Raw genomic sequence first — 17,689 nt, 5'->3', positions numbered from 1 at the left:
AGCAAGTGTAAAAGTAGACTTGGAGTTTAACTAAGATCTTGGCAACTGGTCCCATCACTTCCTGGCAAAAATAGGGAGGAAAAACAAGTAGTATCAGATTTTATATTCTTGGGTTCAAATCACTGGAGGTGGTGACTGCAGTCATGAAATTAAGAGATGCTTGTTTCTTGGAAGGAGAGCTATGACAAATCTTAAATGAGCAACACAAAGAAATAGAAGAAAACAACAGAATGGGAAAGACTAGATGTCCTCAAGAAAATTAGAGACATCAAGGGAATATTGCATCCAAAAACAGGCCTGAAAAAAGACAAAAATGGTAGGAATTTAGCAGAAGCAGAAGGGGTGGCAAGAATATACAAAAGAACTTAGCTTCACTAGTGTGATTTCTGATCTAGAACCAGACATCCTGGTCAGCTTACTGGAAAAGCAAAGACATCACCTTGCTGACAAAGATCCATATTGTCAAAGCTATGGGTTTTTTCTAGTAGGGATATATGATTGTGAAAGTTGGAGTATAAGAGAAACTGAATGATACAGAATTAATTCAAATTATGTTGCTGGAGAAAACTTTTGAGAGTCCCTTAGACAGAAAGGAAATCAAATCAGCCAATATTTAAATTAATTCAAGCTATTCACTGAAAGGTCAAATACTGAAGTTGAAGTTGAAATCACCCTGGCCACATAATGAGAAGACGGGACTGCTCGTTGGAAAATATTCTGGTGTTGGGAAAGGCAAAAGGAAAAGGGGATGGCAAAGGATGAGATGGCTGGGGTATCATGGAAGCAATGAATATGAGCTGGGACAGACTTTGAAAGATGGTGGAGGACAGAAAGGCATGATTCAGATGTGACTGAATGACAGAACAACAATAAAATGTGGGAACTGCCTTTGGCCCACTGGAAATGATCATTATCGCATATTTGAATAATGCAACCTCTTTGTGGCGATTCATTATTTACCTTAATGTAGAATCATCTGTAGATTCTTCCAAAAAACATTCCTTATAATCAAAAATCTTTAAAAGTCAGTTCAACGTATTTGACACAGAAACAGCCGTATGTCCGCTCATCAACTATGAAACTTGGCTATTCTGATCAAGATTACAATCTAAGACAATTCCATAGGTCTTGAGGTGAAAATACTATCCATTTCTAGAGAACTGATGAACCTGAATGCAGATTGAAGCATATTTTCTGACTTGATTTTTCTTGCCTCTTTTCCATTTTCAACGTGGTTAATAGGAAATGTTTTGTATGATTTCATATGTATGATAGCACATTTCTTCTTGGTGGGTGGGAGAGAAAAAGGGAAAGGAGAGGATTCAGAATCGGATTTTTTAGAAAATATTTTTAAAAGAAAAGCTAGTTTGGTGAAAGAGTCAATGTAATATTGGACACCTCCGTACCCTCTTCCCTGCATGAAAGGAGCTAGAACAGCCTTCCTCTGTTAGGTCTCTGGCTTCCTACTTGGTACTACTCGGAGATACTTCATTGTGCTCCTGGTGATCTTTCTCTTTCCAGTTGGAGCCCGATGGACTGCTGGTGTGGGTCTTGGCGGGAGCTTTGGGGCTCAGTCTGCTGTTTTCCTTCATCTCAGTGCCAATCCAGTGCTTCCAGCTGAGCAAACTGTATGGGTTCTGCCTGCTCTTCTTCTACGTGGGCTTCCTCACTGTGGCGGTACTCACGGAGTTTGGGGTGATTCACCTGAGAGCGGGATGAAGAACGTGAGCCGGGGGTTGGCGAAAGAGCGCTTCTGGATGGAAACCAGAGGCGAGAGCGCAAGTCTCTGAGCCCTGGTGGTGGTCACTGGTGCTTCTCTCCACCAAAGGGAAAAGCAGGGATGGAACTCCATTCTCTGCCAAAAACTCCAAGGGGTGGAGAACCGGATCTGGGACTGAAAGGTGGCTCCTGTGGGTTGGTGGCCAGTCGGGGGCCTGGCTGTATGGCAGGCTGGAAGCAGCTGCCCTGGGGCAGGGTGCCCCAGCCTGTAGAAAAGGAAACAATCCAGCCCCACTCTCCTCATCACTTTGTTAAAAGCATTCTCTGTGAGGACTCAAGACATCCTCCACTCAGGGACACTCCCCCTCAGCCCCAGGTCCTGTCTTGTCTCTGGATGCTAAGTTCATTACTCAGCAGGAGGCCTGCAGGCCTGTTGTCATTAAAGCCCTTCAGTGTCTCTGTGGACAGGGTGGTGTGGTTTCTGGCTTGGGGAGAGCATTCCACTTCCTCTAGCAGTGGTGGCAAAGGCCCCTTTCCCCCCAAAACCCCCCGAAATGAAGACCACAGCCATCTTTACAAAGCAGAATATCCTTTTATTAATGTGCCTAAGTTCTAGAGACCCTCATACTGACAGGTTATTTAGGTAACAAATTGCCAATGTACAAAACCTCACAGCGCTTCTCTTGTCCATACAAAATGATTGTCTCAGTGATTTTGAGTAAGGCTGGGGGCAAAGGGAAGGGGGGGATCAAGGAGGGACAGGAGCAGAAACCTTTACCCCAAAGGTATTCTCTCCAAGTGTGTGCTGTGCGAGGTGGGCCTAAGACGAACATCTGGGCCCTGCCACAAATGTGCTGTGTGTTCTTGGGCAAGTTAGCCACGTCCACAGTTACAGAACGAGAGGAGGATCCCCTCCAGCTCTGAAACTGTAAACCTACTTCAATTCCTGCCTCGTCCTGGGACAACTAACTGAAATTGGTTATCCGAGTCGATTGTGCCCAATGACTGAACTGGTAAAACGAGGCATTTCTACCCCCTTTCTGGGGTGCACAACCACTGGCCTTTTCCCAGTTCTGGTTTGGCTCTAGCTGCTTCTGGAGTCCTGCTGGACCCAGACTGCTCCCTGTCACCCCCGGACTAAAGATCCAGAGGTGAGACGGGCCCTAAGCTCTACATCTTGTCCTTGGGAGGTGGGACTGGGACGTGTTAGATTTCCACTGGCTGGAGTCTGGCTTAGGAGGACTCATCACACAAAGACCATTAATGGTCTCCAGCATTGTTTGACTTTACACAAAAGGCTCCAGCTACCCACTGTGCAAACTTCGGAGTAATTTTATGCTTTGTTGGGGTTTCTTTGGGGGGGAGGGAAACCTTTGGGGTGAGATGGCTGACTTCCTAGGCTGGCTAGGAAGGATCTCTTAACTGAAAGCAGGAATAAGCACCGAAGGAGACAGCCAGGGAAGAACCAAGCCACTCTGATCTCCTGCGTCCCGACTCCTCTGCAGGATTCAACAGCCTTTCCCATTCCCATATTCAAGGGGGAGAATTTTGTTAAAGAAAAAAAAATCCAGACCAATCTATACTTCCTTCTCATGTTACCAGTGGAAGACCAGAGGATGGTGGGATGGGGAGGGACCTGGTTGCTGCCAGCAGCTGTCCCCTCAGGGAGAGAAACTAGCCCACCAAGCTGTCCACTTGCTCCCTGGGGATGAGATGACTCCACAGAGGAAGAAAAGTGCTCGCCCTCTTCACGTCCAATTAGGCAGGGCTGATATGAGAAGCTGCTGCTTTCTACACTGATCTTTTTGAGGGCTTTGCTTTTCCTTCTTCCTCTGCCAGGAAGTGCCCCCCTGACCCTTGCTCCCAGGCCCAAGTAGACAAGCAGATTCCTGGAAGCAGGAGACCAAAGGCAGACTCCAAAGAGTCTCAGTGCTGCTGCCCACTCCTGGCAGGCCCCAGCAAGAGCACTCGGGCTGGATGATCTGGCTTTGGGAGCATCCTGCTATGGCCACATAGAAGGGCTCCGGGACAGCCTCAGGACCCAGGAACGAGGGCCGTCTAAGCACTGGCAGGACCAGGTGAACTCTGAGGAAGGTCCTCCCCCCCTCATCTTGTTGCTATGGTTCTGATTTTCCCTGGCTGCCTCCAACCCCAAGGCAGGAAGCAGGGTGATGGCCCAGAGCCGAAGGAGGGGCTTAGGCAGCACATTCTTCCTGGGTCCCCTTTGCCCCTACTGCACGTGTGCATAAGGTCTCCGGGACAGGAGAGAAAAGGTTGGGAGCCCCCCTATGTCAACTCGCCCACAGGGCAGTCGGTGCGAACTTTCTGGCTATATGCCCTTCTCCTAGGAGAATATGATACATATGTATACAGATATATACACGTTAACATAATTTTATAATTAAAATAATTCATTATTAATGAAAACGCAGTCAGACTTCTGTTAGCCAGACCGTGACCAAGCAGAACTCATCAGTAAGGTAGGCTCCTTTTCCATACGCGACTTTGGCGGGCCAAAGTCCAGTTACAAGGCCACAGGTTTGAACATACGGGGACATGTGGAAACTCTCGGGAGACGCCCCAGGGCCATGTATGTGGCCCTGTTTCGCACAGCCTGGTCCCTGAGGGGTGGGCTCCAGCATGTCGCCAGCCAGGTGAGGAAGCCACCTCGAGCGCAGAAGGGAGGCCCAAGATGGAACAGGGGATCCCGCCTTTGGGGCTGCTCGCCTTTTGGAATTGCCCTTGGTGAGCGGGTGGGTGTCAGCTTTAGGACCAAAATCAAAGCATTTGGGGAAGAGCCTTGAGTTCCCTCGAGAGTGACTGACACGCCGGCCTTTCCCTGAGCACTGGGAAGTGCCCTCCCTGCCTGGCCTTCATACACTGCCCCGGGCACCCTGCCGTTCAAAGGCGGGACACGGTCACCAACCTGGAGCCCCGACTTCTCTTAAGTGGTTTTGTCCCTAAGTTGGGACCAAGCCCCGAGTCTATATGCGCTGGGACGATCCCTTCAGGGCACAGCCCCCCCCCCCAAGGGGCTGGGGCCCATTTTCAAAGGGTCCTCTAACGAAAGGGTTACTCTGCAGCTTAGGGTCACCTCAGAGGAGGGGGTCCACACTGGGCCACCCTTCCGAAGCTACCGACTTGTGGAGTTAGGACGAATGGGCGGGGGAGCACAAGGAGGTGGAGAACTTCACCTCGCTTTGCCCACGTACACACAGCTGGGGACGCTCCTGTAAAATGATACTACGGGTTATTGCATAGAAGACATGGCTTTTGTTAGTGAGAGCCGGCTAGATGACGGTCTGGGAGCGCGGGCGGCCTCCCGGGCACTGCGGGGACGGGGTGAGGACGCTGCTGCCGGGCCCCTCCTGCCTGCGCCACAGCTCTCGTTCCCGGGCATGCTCCTCGTACCATTCCTGACATGGAGGGAAAAGGGGGGGCCAAAGGTCACCCGTGTGCTGAGGGCTTCGGGAAGAGCCCAAGCCTCATCCCACCAGAGGGCCAAGAGCCGCCCGAGCCCAGCTCCCTGCTCGGCTCTGGGCCCAGGCTTGGCTCTGAGGAGGGAGGGAAAGTTCCCCGGTTTGCCCCGCTGGAGGCCAGAGGAAGGAGGGTGGTTGGTGAGAGGAGGGCAGAAATCTCACGCCCCCATCACAGGAGCCAGAAACGGCACCTTCAAATTCGCCCTCTCAGCTGCTCCTCTGGCTGCTCTAAGACCCCACAAGTTCTTGGGAAAGTGGGCTAAGGGACAATGGACACCACCTGCTGCCAGGCTCTGCCTCCTCCTGGACACGGGGGGCAACCCTGGGGTCTCACGGCCAGTGCTGGGGGAGCTCCTGTGATGTGCACATGGTCTCCAGGTGTGTGTGTGTGTGGGGGAGGGGTATTTTTCCAATGATGGAAGGGGGGGGGTGTGCCTGCACATGTACAGGGTCTCCAATGATGGGGGGGTGTGTGTGTGTGTCCCAAGGAGCCACCTGGCTTGGTCTGTGACCCCAGGAAAGGGCAGCCATTCATGCTGCCACGGAGCAGGCTCCCTTGGGGAAGAAGCACCCCTCGCACCAATGGCCAAGAGCTAGCACGCTCATTGTGCTTTCAGGCTGGCAAACCCCACGATGATCGGGGGTGGGGGGGCTGCTACTTCCAATTTACAGATGAGGAAACTGGCTTAGGCTAAAGGACTTGCCCAGGATCACACGACTAGTAAATGTTTGAGACAGGATTTGAATTCAGGTTTTCTGGACCCCCAGCTCAGCACTGCTCTTCCCTCTGCAGCACTCTGAGCCTGGGCAGAGGCAGGGAGTCCTGCAGCCAACAGGCCGGGCTGAGGGAGGCAGGACCGGGGGCCTGCGGTCAGTGTGGCGGCTCCTACCTGTATCTCTTCTTGGTACATCTTTAGGCTCAGGTCACTTTTGGTCTTTGACCTTCTTCCCAGAAATACCACCGAGTTTTGCTTAAAGGAAAGAAGGTCGAACATTATTGAGGGCCTGTACAAAGGGGCCCCACGCTGTTGTCACTAGGACTTCCTGGCCCACCTTTAGCAGGGGAAGGGACCAGCCCCAAACTCCACTTGGCCCAGGGACCTGCCCGACCACGGTGGCTGCAGCTGTGGCCCACACCTACCCCGCTTTTGTCCATCTGCGAGTGGGTTTTCAGCAGCTGAGAGACCTCGGCCCCAGAGCCCTGACTCTGCCTGTAGAACTCCAGGACTGCGATCAGCTCCTCCTTGGAAATGTCCTTCTCGAGGATGATGCCGCCGTCTACTGCCAAAGGAGGGGGAGAAACAGCGGGAGCTTCAAGCCAGGGCTTGGGGCCTTCTCGGGTGTCTGGGCTCTCCCCTGGGCCCCGCTTTTCTCAAAATTTGGGGGTTTTAAAGGCAGCCTCCGGGGCCTAGCGTGCCTGGCACTGACCTTCAGAGTCCTGGTTCTTCCGGCTGTAGTTCATGCGGAAAACGAAGGCGTCCAGGATGAAGGCCACAATGATGGTCATCACCACCTAGCAGGGAGGTGAGGAGGGTCAGAGAGGAGCATCAGGGAGGCCTCTGCGAGCAGAGCAGGGCCGGGGGCACAGCCTCCCGGACACAGCACAGGAGTGGGGGGCCTGGGACGGGGGAAGAGAGACACCCTCCCGGGGACAGGAACCTACCATGGTCACGATGTAGAATATCATGAAGTAGAGGCGGCTCCAGTGGGAAGTCTGCGAAGTGACACCTTCCTAAAGACCAAGGGGAGACCCAGCACATGAGGTTGCTTGGGCATGTGGCCATCACAGGCCCAGTGCACGGGGCCCCCGCAGAGCTGCTCTGTGGCTCGGCCCCGGGCAGTCGGCCAGAGGCAGAGGCTGAGCCAGGCAGGGCAGTCGGGCTTGGGGGAGGGATGGGTGCAAGGGAGGTAGGAGATCTCCCCTTCTGGACAGTCAGAGAAAGTGGGGGGGAAAGGCCCTGAGCATCAGTCACAGCCTCCATGGAAGGTCTCCTCAACAGAGACTGGGGAGCAGAAGAGTGGCCCTGGGTGTCCCCTGCCCTGAGGGGAGCCAACTTTGGCCAGACAGGCTGACCTGTGGCCAGTCCTTGGCGGACATGGAAAAGGAGGTGGGTGAGCAAAGAAGGGCCTTACTTACCATGATGATGTACCAGTTGTTGACCACTGTAAGCTCGAACAAGGTCACTGCCGTGGTGGGTGGAGAATAAGAAAGAGATCCCGGGTCAACCCAAAGCTTTTCAAGGTCAAGTCTCTCCCCCTTGCTACCCACTGTGACTGTTGCCATGCAGGCCGTTCTCTCTCCACAGAGTGAGCCGAGCCCCTGAGCCCCCCCACCTTACCCACCCTGGCTCTCTAGTTATACGGCAGCCTTAGGGCCCCATGCTACAGAACAGACACAAACACCCAACGCGGAAGTCTTATCTGGCTTGAAAGCTGGGCACTCCACGGATAAAGCCCCCACTGGAAGGGGGGTGTTCCCTCCCACACACAAGGGACAAACCCGCCCACCTCCAAGTGCTCCAGGAAGCCTTTGAAGGCCAGATGGCAGAGTTTACACTGATGGGGGTGGGGGTGGGGGGATGCCCCCTCTATCAAAAATAAAACCCGGCTCCACTCTCAGGTGGTGTTTTTTACCCTCACAGCCCACGGTCTTTTTCCCACTAGCCCAGAGCTGAGCCAGGGACAAGTCTAGTCTAACATGGAAGGCCCTCATGGAAGGGCCAGGAGGGCAATGCGAGACCAGGTGCAGATGGCACCAATGGGACGGCTTGAGGATGCTTTTCATCCATAATGACCGACTTCCTATAGGAAAGGCGCTGAGGTCAAGGGAGCCAAGGGCTGACAAGGACCCGGGACAAGGTCCCAACCTCCTCATCACATCGGGGCCTTCCTGGTGCCCCCTTCTACCTCTCCTAACAAAAGAAGCCCCCGGCTCTGGCACACAGGCCTGCTTCCCAGAGAGAACCCGGGCCCTGCCCTCTCGGGGCTCACCGAAACTGTTCAGGATGTTGTCGAAGTTGTTGAGATAGTAATAGCCCGCGTCCACGCTGGTCTTGTTGCCCACTGTTCGGTTGATCCAGCGATAGGAATCAGCCACTGTGCTGGTGCTAGAAGGGGGAGCAAGCAGAAGGGGCCGGGTGGGCAGGGGCCCACGGACGGTCCGCATGAGGCCAGCTCACTCAAAGCCAAGCAGCTGAGCCACGTCCTCGGTCCCTCAGTGCCTCTCGCTGTGGGGCCCTTTCCCTCTTATCCCTGTGCCCGGAGTCTGCTCTCACCTACCTGCCTCGGATGCCAAGTGCCGCCTCCCGAGTCATGAACAAGCCCGAAAGTCTCAGTTGGTCCCATGCCTCCTTCCCAGTCCCTCTCTCAGCTACCAGAAGAAGGAATGGACAAGGAGAAGAGAAAGAGGCATCTCCTCTGAGGCTCCCTGTTCTAGGGGTCCTGAGCCTGGCTCCCTGCTGGGCCTGCTTCTGTACCTGTTTCTGCACCCCCGGGGGCTTCCAGGACCTGCCTCACCCCTCCTGCCTGCTCCTGCACAGCTAGCTCTGGACCAAGGCCTTCGCTGCTCCCCTCAGGAGTCCCTTGGCCACTTGTGGCAAATGTTGCTGCAGGGCAGAAACCGAGGTCACAGACTCCAAATGGAAGAGAGCACACGGGCAGTGCCGGCAACAAACTCGGCAGGCGCAAGAGGAGAGGAAGGGCCTGAGCTCCCTATTCCCAGAACATCGGGCCCCGGGCACCACGACTGCCAACTGCCAGCACGTCCAGGCCTCGGGGGCTGGAGGACAGGGGCCCGGGCGCAGGGATCCCAACAAGGGGCTCTGGGAAAATGCCCCCGGAGTGAGGGAAGAGGAGGCGGCTGGGCTCCGGCACTCCCGGGCTGTCCCAGGCCCAGGCCCTGCTGAGGGAGCCCCACGAGGTCCCAGGGGGTCCTCAGGGCTGAGAGGCACTGATGGGGCACAGGCCCGAGGTTCAGCTCAGGCTGGCTCCCTCCGAGGGAGGGGCCCCGGGGTGGGGGAGAGCCCACATACTCACTTGCAGCAGTTGGGGTACAGGATCCCGTAGAAGAACTCCATACCCACGATGGCAAAGGAGTAGTAGAAAATGAGCAGGGTAAGGGCCAGGCTGAGGAGAAAGAAAGACCACAGTGTGAGGTGGGGAAGGGGCCACTGAGGTGACTTTGCGGGACCTCCCTATCCCCCCTCCCACTAAGCTGACAGCTGGCTACCGGCCTTGGGCAGAGGCGGGGGAGGGCCTGTTAGCACAATGCAGCCACGACCCCTCCCCAGGGGATGAAGGCTCCCTGGGGGGAGAACCCTAAACCCCACCCCCTGAGGCTCCTCCTGGGAAAAGCTTCCCAGGGGCTGAGCAAGGACAGCCCGGTCCCAGGGGCCTAGTCCCAGCACGTGTGGCCCTCGTCTCCTTCCCTCCCCGAGTCCCGAGTCCCAGTGGAGATGGGGCGGTACCTGGCCATTCGGGGGAGCAGCTCAAACATGGTATCCAGCACATTCCTGTACCGCTTTTTCAGCTTAAACAACCTGAGACAGAAAATCAATGGATCCCTTCGAGGGCTGCAGTGACACGCCCTTGCCCCATTTCTTTCAAAGACCACCCTGGCTGAACACCGCCCCCCCCCACCCACTTCCTCATCTATGCAGAGAAGGGTTAAACTTCTGTGTTTGAATTTTATCTATTTAAAGTCGTGCTTCCGACCAGGGATGCTGAAACTGCCCCAGGGGTCCAGGACACCATAGGGGAAGGGCCTGTAACAGAGGGATGGCAGCAGCAGCAGCAGGCGTGGAGAGGGCTGCCACTGGGGCGCTCAGGGGCTATGTTCCTTTTCGCCCTCGTGTCCCCCCAGGGCAACCATAGGCCCTGAAGTGCTTGTTAATTTTAACTTCCTCTTCTCGGCACCCCTGGGCAGGGAGGCAGCAGCAGGCGCTTGCCCAGCAGCTCCCAGGTGGCAGGAGGAGCCTCACTGCAAACATGGGGGCAATGGCCGCCAAGCCTGGAGAGGGGCTAAGGGTCACGCATACCAGGGGCAAGCTCGCTCTGCGCCTTCCCTGGAGCCCATTTCTTAGTCTGCTGCCCGAGAGCTCCATGAGGGCAGAGGGCAGGGCCGGGAACCGGAGAGCATGCATGTGGCAAACCCAGCGAAGGGCAGGTCAGCCTCCTCTCCAAACACTAAGGCGCGAGGGAGTGATGATGGGTCCCCCAGGCAGGGCAAGACTGATGGAAGGACAATGGTACTGGGGCTTAGTGAGTCATTCAAAGGAAAACTTGGGCCCGGAAAGCTCTCAGAACGGGCCAAAGTTGTGACTGGTTTTTTAGCTGCCACATGGCAGGGAGGCTGACTACATCTCAAGCCCAGCCGAGCCGAGAGCCATTTCCTGCACTCTGACATGTGACCCCAGAGTCTGAAACAGGAGAACTCTGATCTGGGGTCTCAGGGAAGGATCTAGGCAGTGAGAGTCTACCTACATCCCTCATGAATGAAATGAGCAACCACAAGCCCTTCTCGTGGGCCATTTGTTGCAGAAAAAAGGATCCCTAGGGATCGACCTCCATGATTTCCCCCTCAGCTCCCAGATCAGACTTGGGGATCTTCTGGCCTCCTCCCCAGAGCTTGGTCTCCCAGCCTCCCCTTTCACCTCAGGAGCTGGAGCGGGCGCAGGACCACAATGAAATAGAAAGGCTCCATGTTGAAAGCCAAGGCCAGGAGTCCCAGGAAGGCAAACGCTGTTACAGAGAAGTCAAACCTGGAAGGGGGAAGGAGCAGCAGCCGGTGTATCCCCCTCCTGACATGCCCTGGACAACAGCTGCACAAACAGATGACCCAGCAGGTAGCCAGTGGTCCCTGAGCAGTAGCTCGGGCTCTGACCCTGAATCCCTTGCCCTGTGGCCTCAGACTTGTCACTGCGTGGATTTAGGGCAGACACAGCCTAAGGTTTGTGCCAAAGCCATGCGCTCTAAGTGTTAGGGAGGAGGCTCTAAGGAGCCTCCCTGGCCGTGGCTGATGCTGGGTGCCTTGAACTTCTCCTGATCCCCTTCAACTGGCTTCTTTAAAGGCATAGTAAAGCAGTCACAAGCTAGAAGGCCCTGGGAAGTGAAAAGGAGCTCTTTAAGATCCCTCATCTTAGTGATGCGCCAGGATAAGAAACCCCAAGACACTGGGGCTTTCTGGTGCCTCAAGGGTCACGTGGGGCATTGGAAATAACAGAAGCTGCTTCTTCCCCCTTCCATCCCCCCCAGCTCTCAGCTCTCACTCCTGGCTCTCAGGCATCCCATGAAGGAGGTGGAACGCCAAGCAGGGAAGTGACTTCCACAACACCTGAAGGTGATGCTGGGAGAAGCTCTAGGTCTCTCCTATCCTCCCGGCTTGGAGCTTCTCCCTAAAGAAGTGTCCCTTTTGGGTTGGGAAGATAAGTCTACTAGGCTCTGTCAGATAAAGGATTCTGGGCTCCTACCCTATGGAAGACAGCCAGGTTCTGAGCCCCATGCAGTTAGCAGCGGCCGGGCCGGACCAGGGCCTCTCTGAAACACTGTCCCCACTGGCCCCTTTCCCACCCCACCCCCCTCCCTCCCACTCACAAGTTCCATCCTGAGGTGAGATATTCCACAGGTCCCAAGCCGGTGGTCTTCAGGAGCAGTTCCACTGCGTAGACTGAAAGAGAATCACTGCGTTGGAAGGAAAGTAATCTAACCTGCCACTGACAAGAGAGCCTCTCTGCAGCACCCCCCACCTCTCCAATATCCCAGGCTGCCTTTTGCAGCTTCTCTGATGCTCTTGTATCACAAAGATTCCATCTCTGGTCAGTCTTCTTCCAACTAAATGGCTTCAGCAGCCCCTTCATACTAGATTGTTCCCCCCCTCGGGGTGGGGTGAACCAAGACCTCCCCTTCTAGAGGAGTAAAATCAGACACTCCCCTGACAACTAGAATCCTGGGATGTAACACAAGAAGGCTTTGAATCTGTCTATTCTGATGCTTTTTAAGTAGAAGTGGAAGCTCAGAGAACAGACCTGAATGGCCTAAGGTCACACAGCTAGGCGGGAGCAAATTGGGGATCCCACTCATAGGCTCATCCCCTTTGGGAGCATCTGCTATCGTGAGACCAGAGCAGACTCTTGCTTTAGAAGGAGGTGACATAGCTTTTAGTGAAGAGTGAATGAGTTTCTAGCTGCAGCCAAAACCCCCCACCTGCATCCCCCATCAGAAAGCCTTTCTTGGTTTCCCATAGCCCCGAGAACTCACTAGTGAGGAAGATGATGTAACTCCAGGGCACGTTTTTGGAGAAGAAGTTTCCACCTGCAAAGCAGAGATGGGGTGACCTCAGGGGTCAGGCCAGACCCTGCCTAGGCTACGGCTAGTCACCTAGCTGGTACTGACCTTTCAGCATGAACGTTTCCACGAGGATCCATATCCCATTGACGGCCACCACCAGGTCTGGAAACAAAGGCAGGCTCATGGTGGGGTCACAAGGTATCTGGCTTCATTATTGGTCTCAGATGAAGGGCCCGGGGACATTCCCTGGACATCTAAGATTCATTGGACCAGTCCCAGGGAACTCCAACAGCCGTTCTGTCAGACCTATATCCTCCCCCTCCCCACCGTACATGATTGCTTCCCAGGCACTGTTGAATATGCTGGCTCAATTCCCCAGAGAAGGGCTCATCTGGAGTCTGCTGTTCCCTTCCAAACTACCCCGTGGGCAGGAGCGAGATCAGCTTCTCGACCTGGCTTAAAGTTACAAATCATTTCCAGGTCAATGGAAAGGGCAGCTCTCACAGAAGGGGTAAAAGTCAAGTACAAAACATGACGGTAACTCTGTTCCAAGGAAGTTCACTGGATGATGGCCCAGCGAGGCCCATGAGTGGTCCTGCCCCTTACACCCCTTGGGTGGGAGAGGAATTCAGCAGGAAATCCTGCTGCATGTCCATTCCATACTTACACATGAAATACTGGAAGCTTCTGGACTTCACTAGGATATTAATGCCTAATGGAAAAGAAGAACCATTAAAAGTCCAATTGCTTTCTTATTAAAATACAGTGTCTACCCTTCCTCAGATTTGTCCACCCTTGGATGCCCATACAGGGAATGCGACGATTGGAGGCAGAAATGGAGAGGGCATCCTCTGCAGGGCTGTCTGGGTGGGGGTGCAGAGAGTCCTCGCCCCCGTCTTCATGAGTCTTCCCTATCTCCCTTACTGTTTAGAAGCTCTTACAGATTCTGCCACAGATCTCAACATTCAGACAAAAAAGTGGCCCCGAATGCTGCCCTTCCTGAGGCGCTGCATTCCCCGCTGGCTTCACAAACCTCCCACTGGCTCAAGTTCCTATTTCGACCAGGGGACAAGGACCACCCATCACCTGGAGGAAGGCCTAGACTGCTGTTCAGGCCCCCCGCGGGATCTGCTGAGGGCCCATCTAAAGAATACCACTGCCCAGGGCAGTAAACCACTCATAGCAGAGACCCCGAGCATCTGAGGTAACCAGAGCAGCGCCACCTGCCTTTCTGCTCTCCCCTTCCCAGACTGCTCTAATCAAACATATCTGTGCATGTGAGCGCCTTGAGGGAAGGGCTTCTTTGGCTTGTCTTGCAAAGCTAGCCCTGGACTAGACAAGTTCCTAGGCTGTTGTCGGCTCCAAGTCTAGGTCACCTTTCACCTGAATCCCAAACATGACTTTTTACAAAGAAGTCCCTTCTGTGCTCACCACGCCCATAGAATGAAGAGCAAAACTAGGATGTGGGTAGAATATCAGCTTCTTGAAGGCCAGCCCACTACCAGATCGCTGGGTCCTAGCCGGGCACAGTATTTGGCTGATCTGACACTTCTGGCTAATATGGAAATGTTTTGTGTGACTGCATGTCTTTTCAAGGAAGAAAGAGGGGAGAGAATTTGGAACTCAGAATTGTTTTAAAATTCAAAAATATTAAAAATTTTTATTTATATATAACTGAGAAAAAACCCTAACTTTTTTTTTTTTTTTTTGGGTGAGACAATTAGAGTTGCACAACTTGCCAAGGGTCACACAACTAGGAAGTGTTAAGTGTCTGAGGTAAGATTTGAACTTGGGTCCTCCTGACTTCAGTTCAGGGCCACTATTCTATCCACTGTACCATCTAGCTGCCCAAACATCAGAAATGAAAAGGGTGAACTTACCACCAATGAAGAAGAAATTAAAGCAATAATTAGGAGCTATTTTGCCTAATGATATGCCAACCAATTTGACAATCTGATTGAAATGAATAAATATTTACAAAAATATAAATTGCCCAGATTTGCAAAGAGGAAATAAAAAATAACTCCATTTTAGAAAAAGAAATCAATAAACTCCCTAAGAAAAAATTTCCAGGGCCAGATGGATTTACAAATGTTTTAACATCAAACATTTAAAAAACAATTAATACCATTATTATGTAAACTATTTAGAAAAATAGGCAAAGAAAGAGTACTGCCAAATTCCTTCTATGACACAAAAATGGTACTGATATCTAAACCAGGAAGAGCCGAAAAAGAGAAAGAAAATTATAGACTGAAGTCCCTAATGAAAATTGATGCAAAAAAATAAAATATTAGCAAAGAGGTTCAAAAAAATTACCAGCAAGACAATATATTATGACCAAGTGGGATTTATGTTAGGAATACAGGACAGGCTCAATATAAGAAAACCTATTGTTATAATTGACCACATCAATAACCAAATTAACAGAAATCATATAATAATCTCAATAGGTGCAGAAAAGCTTTTGACAAAATACAGCACTCATTCATATTAAAAACACTAGAAAGTACAGGAATAAATAGAGTTTTTCATAATATTTTCTTAATATGTTAAGCTGCATGTATCTAAGCCATCTGCAAGCTTACTTATAACTGGGAGAAACTAGACCCATTCCCAATAAGATCAGGCTTGAAACAAGGATGCCCATTGTCACAAATGTTGATTTAGCAATAAGAAAAGAAAAAGAAATTAAAGGAATAAAGATAGGCAATGAGGAGATAAAACTGACATCTTTTTCAGATGATGTGATGATATACTTAAGAGAATCATCTAAAAATCTACTTGAAACAATTAACTTTAGCAAATTTGCAGGATATAAAATAAGCCCATACAAATCATCAGCATTTCCAGATGTTACTAAGGAAGCCCAGCAGCAAGAGATAGAAAAAGAAATTCCATTTAAAATAACTGTAGACAAAATAAAATATGTGGGTGTCTACCTTCCAAGACAAATCTAGGAACTATATGAACACAGTTACAATACATATTTCATATAAAAAAAGGCAGGTCTAAACAATTGGAAAAATATTAACTCATGGGTAGGTCGAGCTAATATAATAAAAATGACAATTCTACCTAAACTAGTCTGCTTGTTCAGTGCCATTCCAATCAAACTACCAAAAAATTACAGAGCTAGAAAAAAATAACAAAATTCATCTCAAAGTACATGTCATTGAGAAAAAAAAATTAAATGCAAAAATAAATGGATGAATGAAAAAAAAGAATGAATGAAGGAATGCTTTTTAGCCAGGCACAAAACCTGCCAGATTTGCAATAGGTACTTAATAAGTAAATGTTTCCTTCTTGGTCAGTTAAAGGGTAGAAAAGAATAGAGTACATGTGCCATCTCCATTAAACAGCTACCCATTAATTGTCTTCTGGTTTCTCCTTTGTTATACACAAATAGTAGCACATAGGCCAAAGAGGCCCAAGTAAAGCCCAGAGGCCAGGCCTAGTTGCCTCCACTCAGCCTCTCAGATAAGGCCCAGCCAAGAGCCTCCACTGACTCCATAGATATCTGCCTTTTAAAAAAAAACAAAATCTCCCTTTTTATTGATCTGTTTTCAAATTATTCTCATCTCCAAATATCCCCCAGCTAAAAGTCATCTTTTGTACAAAGATTTTAAAAGAAAGAACACAAAAAGCAGTTCAGTCAAGCCAATGAACCTGCCAGCCACGACACCCCCCCCCCCCCCCCCCCCCCCCACACACACACACAACCTCTGGTGGGCCTCAGAAAAAGGACAAGGACACACTCCCAAAGTGGTCACAGAAGGACAAAGCCCTCGGCCCTGAGATGTTTCTTCCTTTCAGTTTAGTGTTAGGAGTTATTGTTTATGTTGAGAAATTTACCTTTGAAAATGAGGAAGGCAGTACGGGGAAGCTCATCAAACCAGTGCTCTTTATTGCGCTTTGCCTGTTGCCAGACGAGAGACAGAATAAGGGAAGCTGAGGTCCACAAATGGCACTACTCTGGAAAGCTAGTTTAAAGCAACATTTTCTTCCCTCCCTCCCTTCCTCTCTCCTTCTTTCCTCCCTCTCTCTCTCCATTCCTTCCTCTCTTCCTTCATTCCTCCCTCTCTCTCTCCCTTGTTTCCTCCTTTCCTTCCTCTCTCCCTTTCCCCATTTAACTTGCTGAGCGACTGACCCTTAGCATCTGGTTAATGGGAATTAGTCCCATTCTGGGGGACCCACTGCAGTGGGCCCATGAGCCAAGCCCAGCTCTCAAGGGTGGTCCTTCAGCTCCCAGGCCTGACTTGGCTTCCCCAGCCCCCACTCCCCAGCCCTTCTCCCAAGTGCCCTCACCTTCCACTTTAAGGCAACAACTTCATAGATACCGTAAAAATCCTTCAGGCTGTCCGAGACAAAGGGGGAAAAGGGACAAGTCACCACAAGCTCCACGGACTCCCCAGTTCCCAGCCTGTCGCTCTTCCCACTTCTAGGGAGTTATGTGGGAGAGGCCCAAGCAAGTTTGGCTAGAGACAATGGAGGCCCCCTCAAAATGCAGGATGCAATAAAAGATCTTGGGTCCTCCCAAGAAATCCCTCACTTGTTAATGGCAGAAATTGAGACCAAGAGAAGAGAAGGTGGGTGCTTTGGCCCAGGTTACATGAATAACAGTCAAGGACTGGGATTCGAACCCAAACTCAGCATTCTGTTCTGTTAAGCTGCCTCCTCCTCAGCACCCTGGAGGGAGCAGAGGGCTCCCAAAGCCTCGGCCTCTGGCTCTTTGTCCCTATGGGTCACTCCTCAAACAAGAGAGCCACTGATACCCCCGAGAGATCACCATGAATGATTGGGGGAGCCCAGGCCAGGAACTGGGTCCTTGTCCTCCCCCTCCTAGGAATGTTTTGTCTTGACAGGGTCAGAGGCTGCAGGGCCAATGGAAACAACCCTTGGGGGATATTTGGATCCCTGGGGACACTTTTAGAGGGAAATATCAGCCTCCATAGTGAGGACAAGAGAGGATGCTGACGGCTGCTGGCGGCCCAGGGATACCCAGGACAGCTCCCTTCCTGTGGCACAAGAGGCATTTTTCAGTTTACAGGATTCTCCTCCTAAGTCCTTGGGGGCACGTTTCTGGAGTTACATTAAAAATCAATCAGAAAGCTTTTCTGGGAAGGGACACTCCAAGACTCTTCTTAGCCATTTCCTTAGGGTCATAGAACTAGAGTGGGGAGACCTTAAAGACCATATGGTACTGT

At 51.7% G+C, this 17,689-nt stretch overlaps 2 protein-coding genes across 6 annotated transcripts in view; one reads left to right on the top strand and one right to left on the bottom strand.

Annotated features, from left to right (window-relative positions):
- The window catches only part of SLC8B1 (solute carrier family 8 member B1), a 34,704-nt gene extending 31,704 nt beyond the window's left edge, over positions 1–3,000 (top strand). For all 3 annotated transcript variants that reach the window (XM_031948637.1, XM_031948636.1, XM_031948638.1), the window contains exon 16: positions 1,522–3,000. In XM_031948637.1, coding sequence (XP_031804497.1) covers positions 1,522–1,790 — 269 coding nt within the window. In that variant the 3' untranslated portion in view covers positions 1,791–3,000. The remainder of the gene's footprint in view (positions 1–1,521) is intronic.
- Positions 2,292–17,689, bottom strand: part of TPCN1 (two pore segment channel 1) — a 51,780-nt gene continuing 36,382 nt past the window's right edge. For 2 of the 3 annotated variants that reach the window (XM_023497098.2, XM_012542504.3), the window contains 16 exons: positions 16,791–16,839; positions 16,338–16,401; positions 13,150–13,194; positions 12,588–12,644; positions 12,453–12,506; positions 11,790–11,862; positions 10,850–10,957; positions 9,665–9,736; positions 9,234–9,323; positions 8,190–8,305; positions 7,336–7,382; positions 6,862–6,930; positions 6,627–6,711; positions 6,340–6,479; positions 6,089–6,169; positions 2,292–5,135 (listed from right to left, as the gene is read on the bottom strand). In XM_023497098.2, the coding sequence (XP_023352866.1) occupies positions 5,010–5,135; positions 6,089–6,169; positions 6,340–6,479; positions 6,627–6,711; positions 6,862–6,930; positions 7,336–7,382; positions 8,190–8,305; positions 9,234–9,323; positions 9,665–9,736; positions 10,850–10,957; positions 11,790–11,862; positions 12,453–12,506; positions 12,588–12,644; positions 13,150–13,194; positions 16,338–16,401; positions 16,791–16,839 (1,276 nt within the window). In that variant the 3' untranslated portion in view covers positions 2,292–5,009. The remainder of the gene's footprint in view (positions 5,136–6,088; positions 6,170–6,339; positions 6,480–6,626; positions 6,712–6,861; positions 6,931–7,335; positions 7,383–8,189; positions 8,306–9,233; positions 9,324–9,664; positions 9,737–10,849; positions 10,958–11,789; positions 11,863–12,452; positions 12,507–12,587; positions 12,645–13,149; positions 13,195–16,337; positions 16,402–16,790; positions 16,840–17,689) is intronic. The other variant, XM_012542505.3, reaches the window with a different exon arrangement.

Source organism: Sarcophilus harrisii, chromosome 1 (assembly GCF_902635505.1).
Source record: "Sarcophilus harrisii chromosome 1, mSarHar1.11, whole genome shotgun sequence".
NCBI classification, from domain to species: domain Eukaryota; kingdom Metazoa; phylum Chordata; class Mammalia; order Dasyuromorphia; family Dasyuridae; genus Sarcophilus; species Sarcophilus harrisii.
Note: the sequence above shows the minus strand (reverse complement) of the source record. Positions and strands in the feature narration are given on the sequence as shown.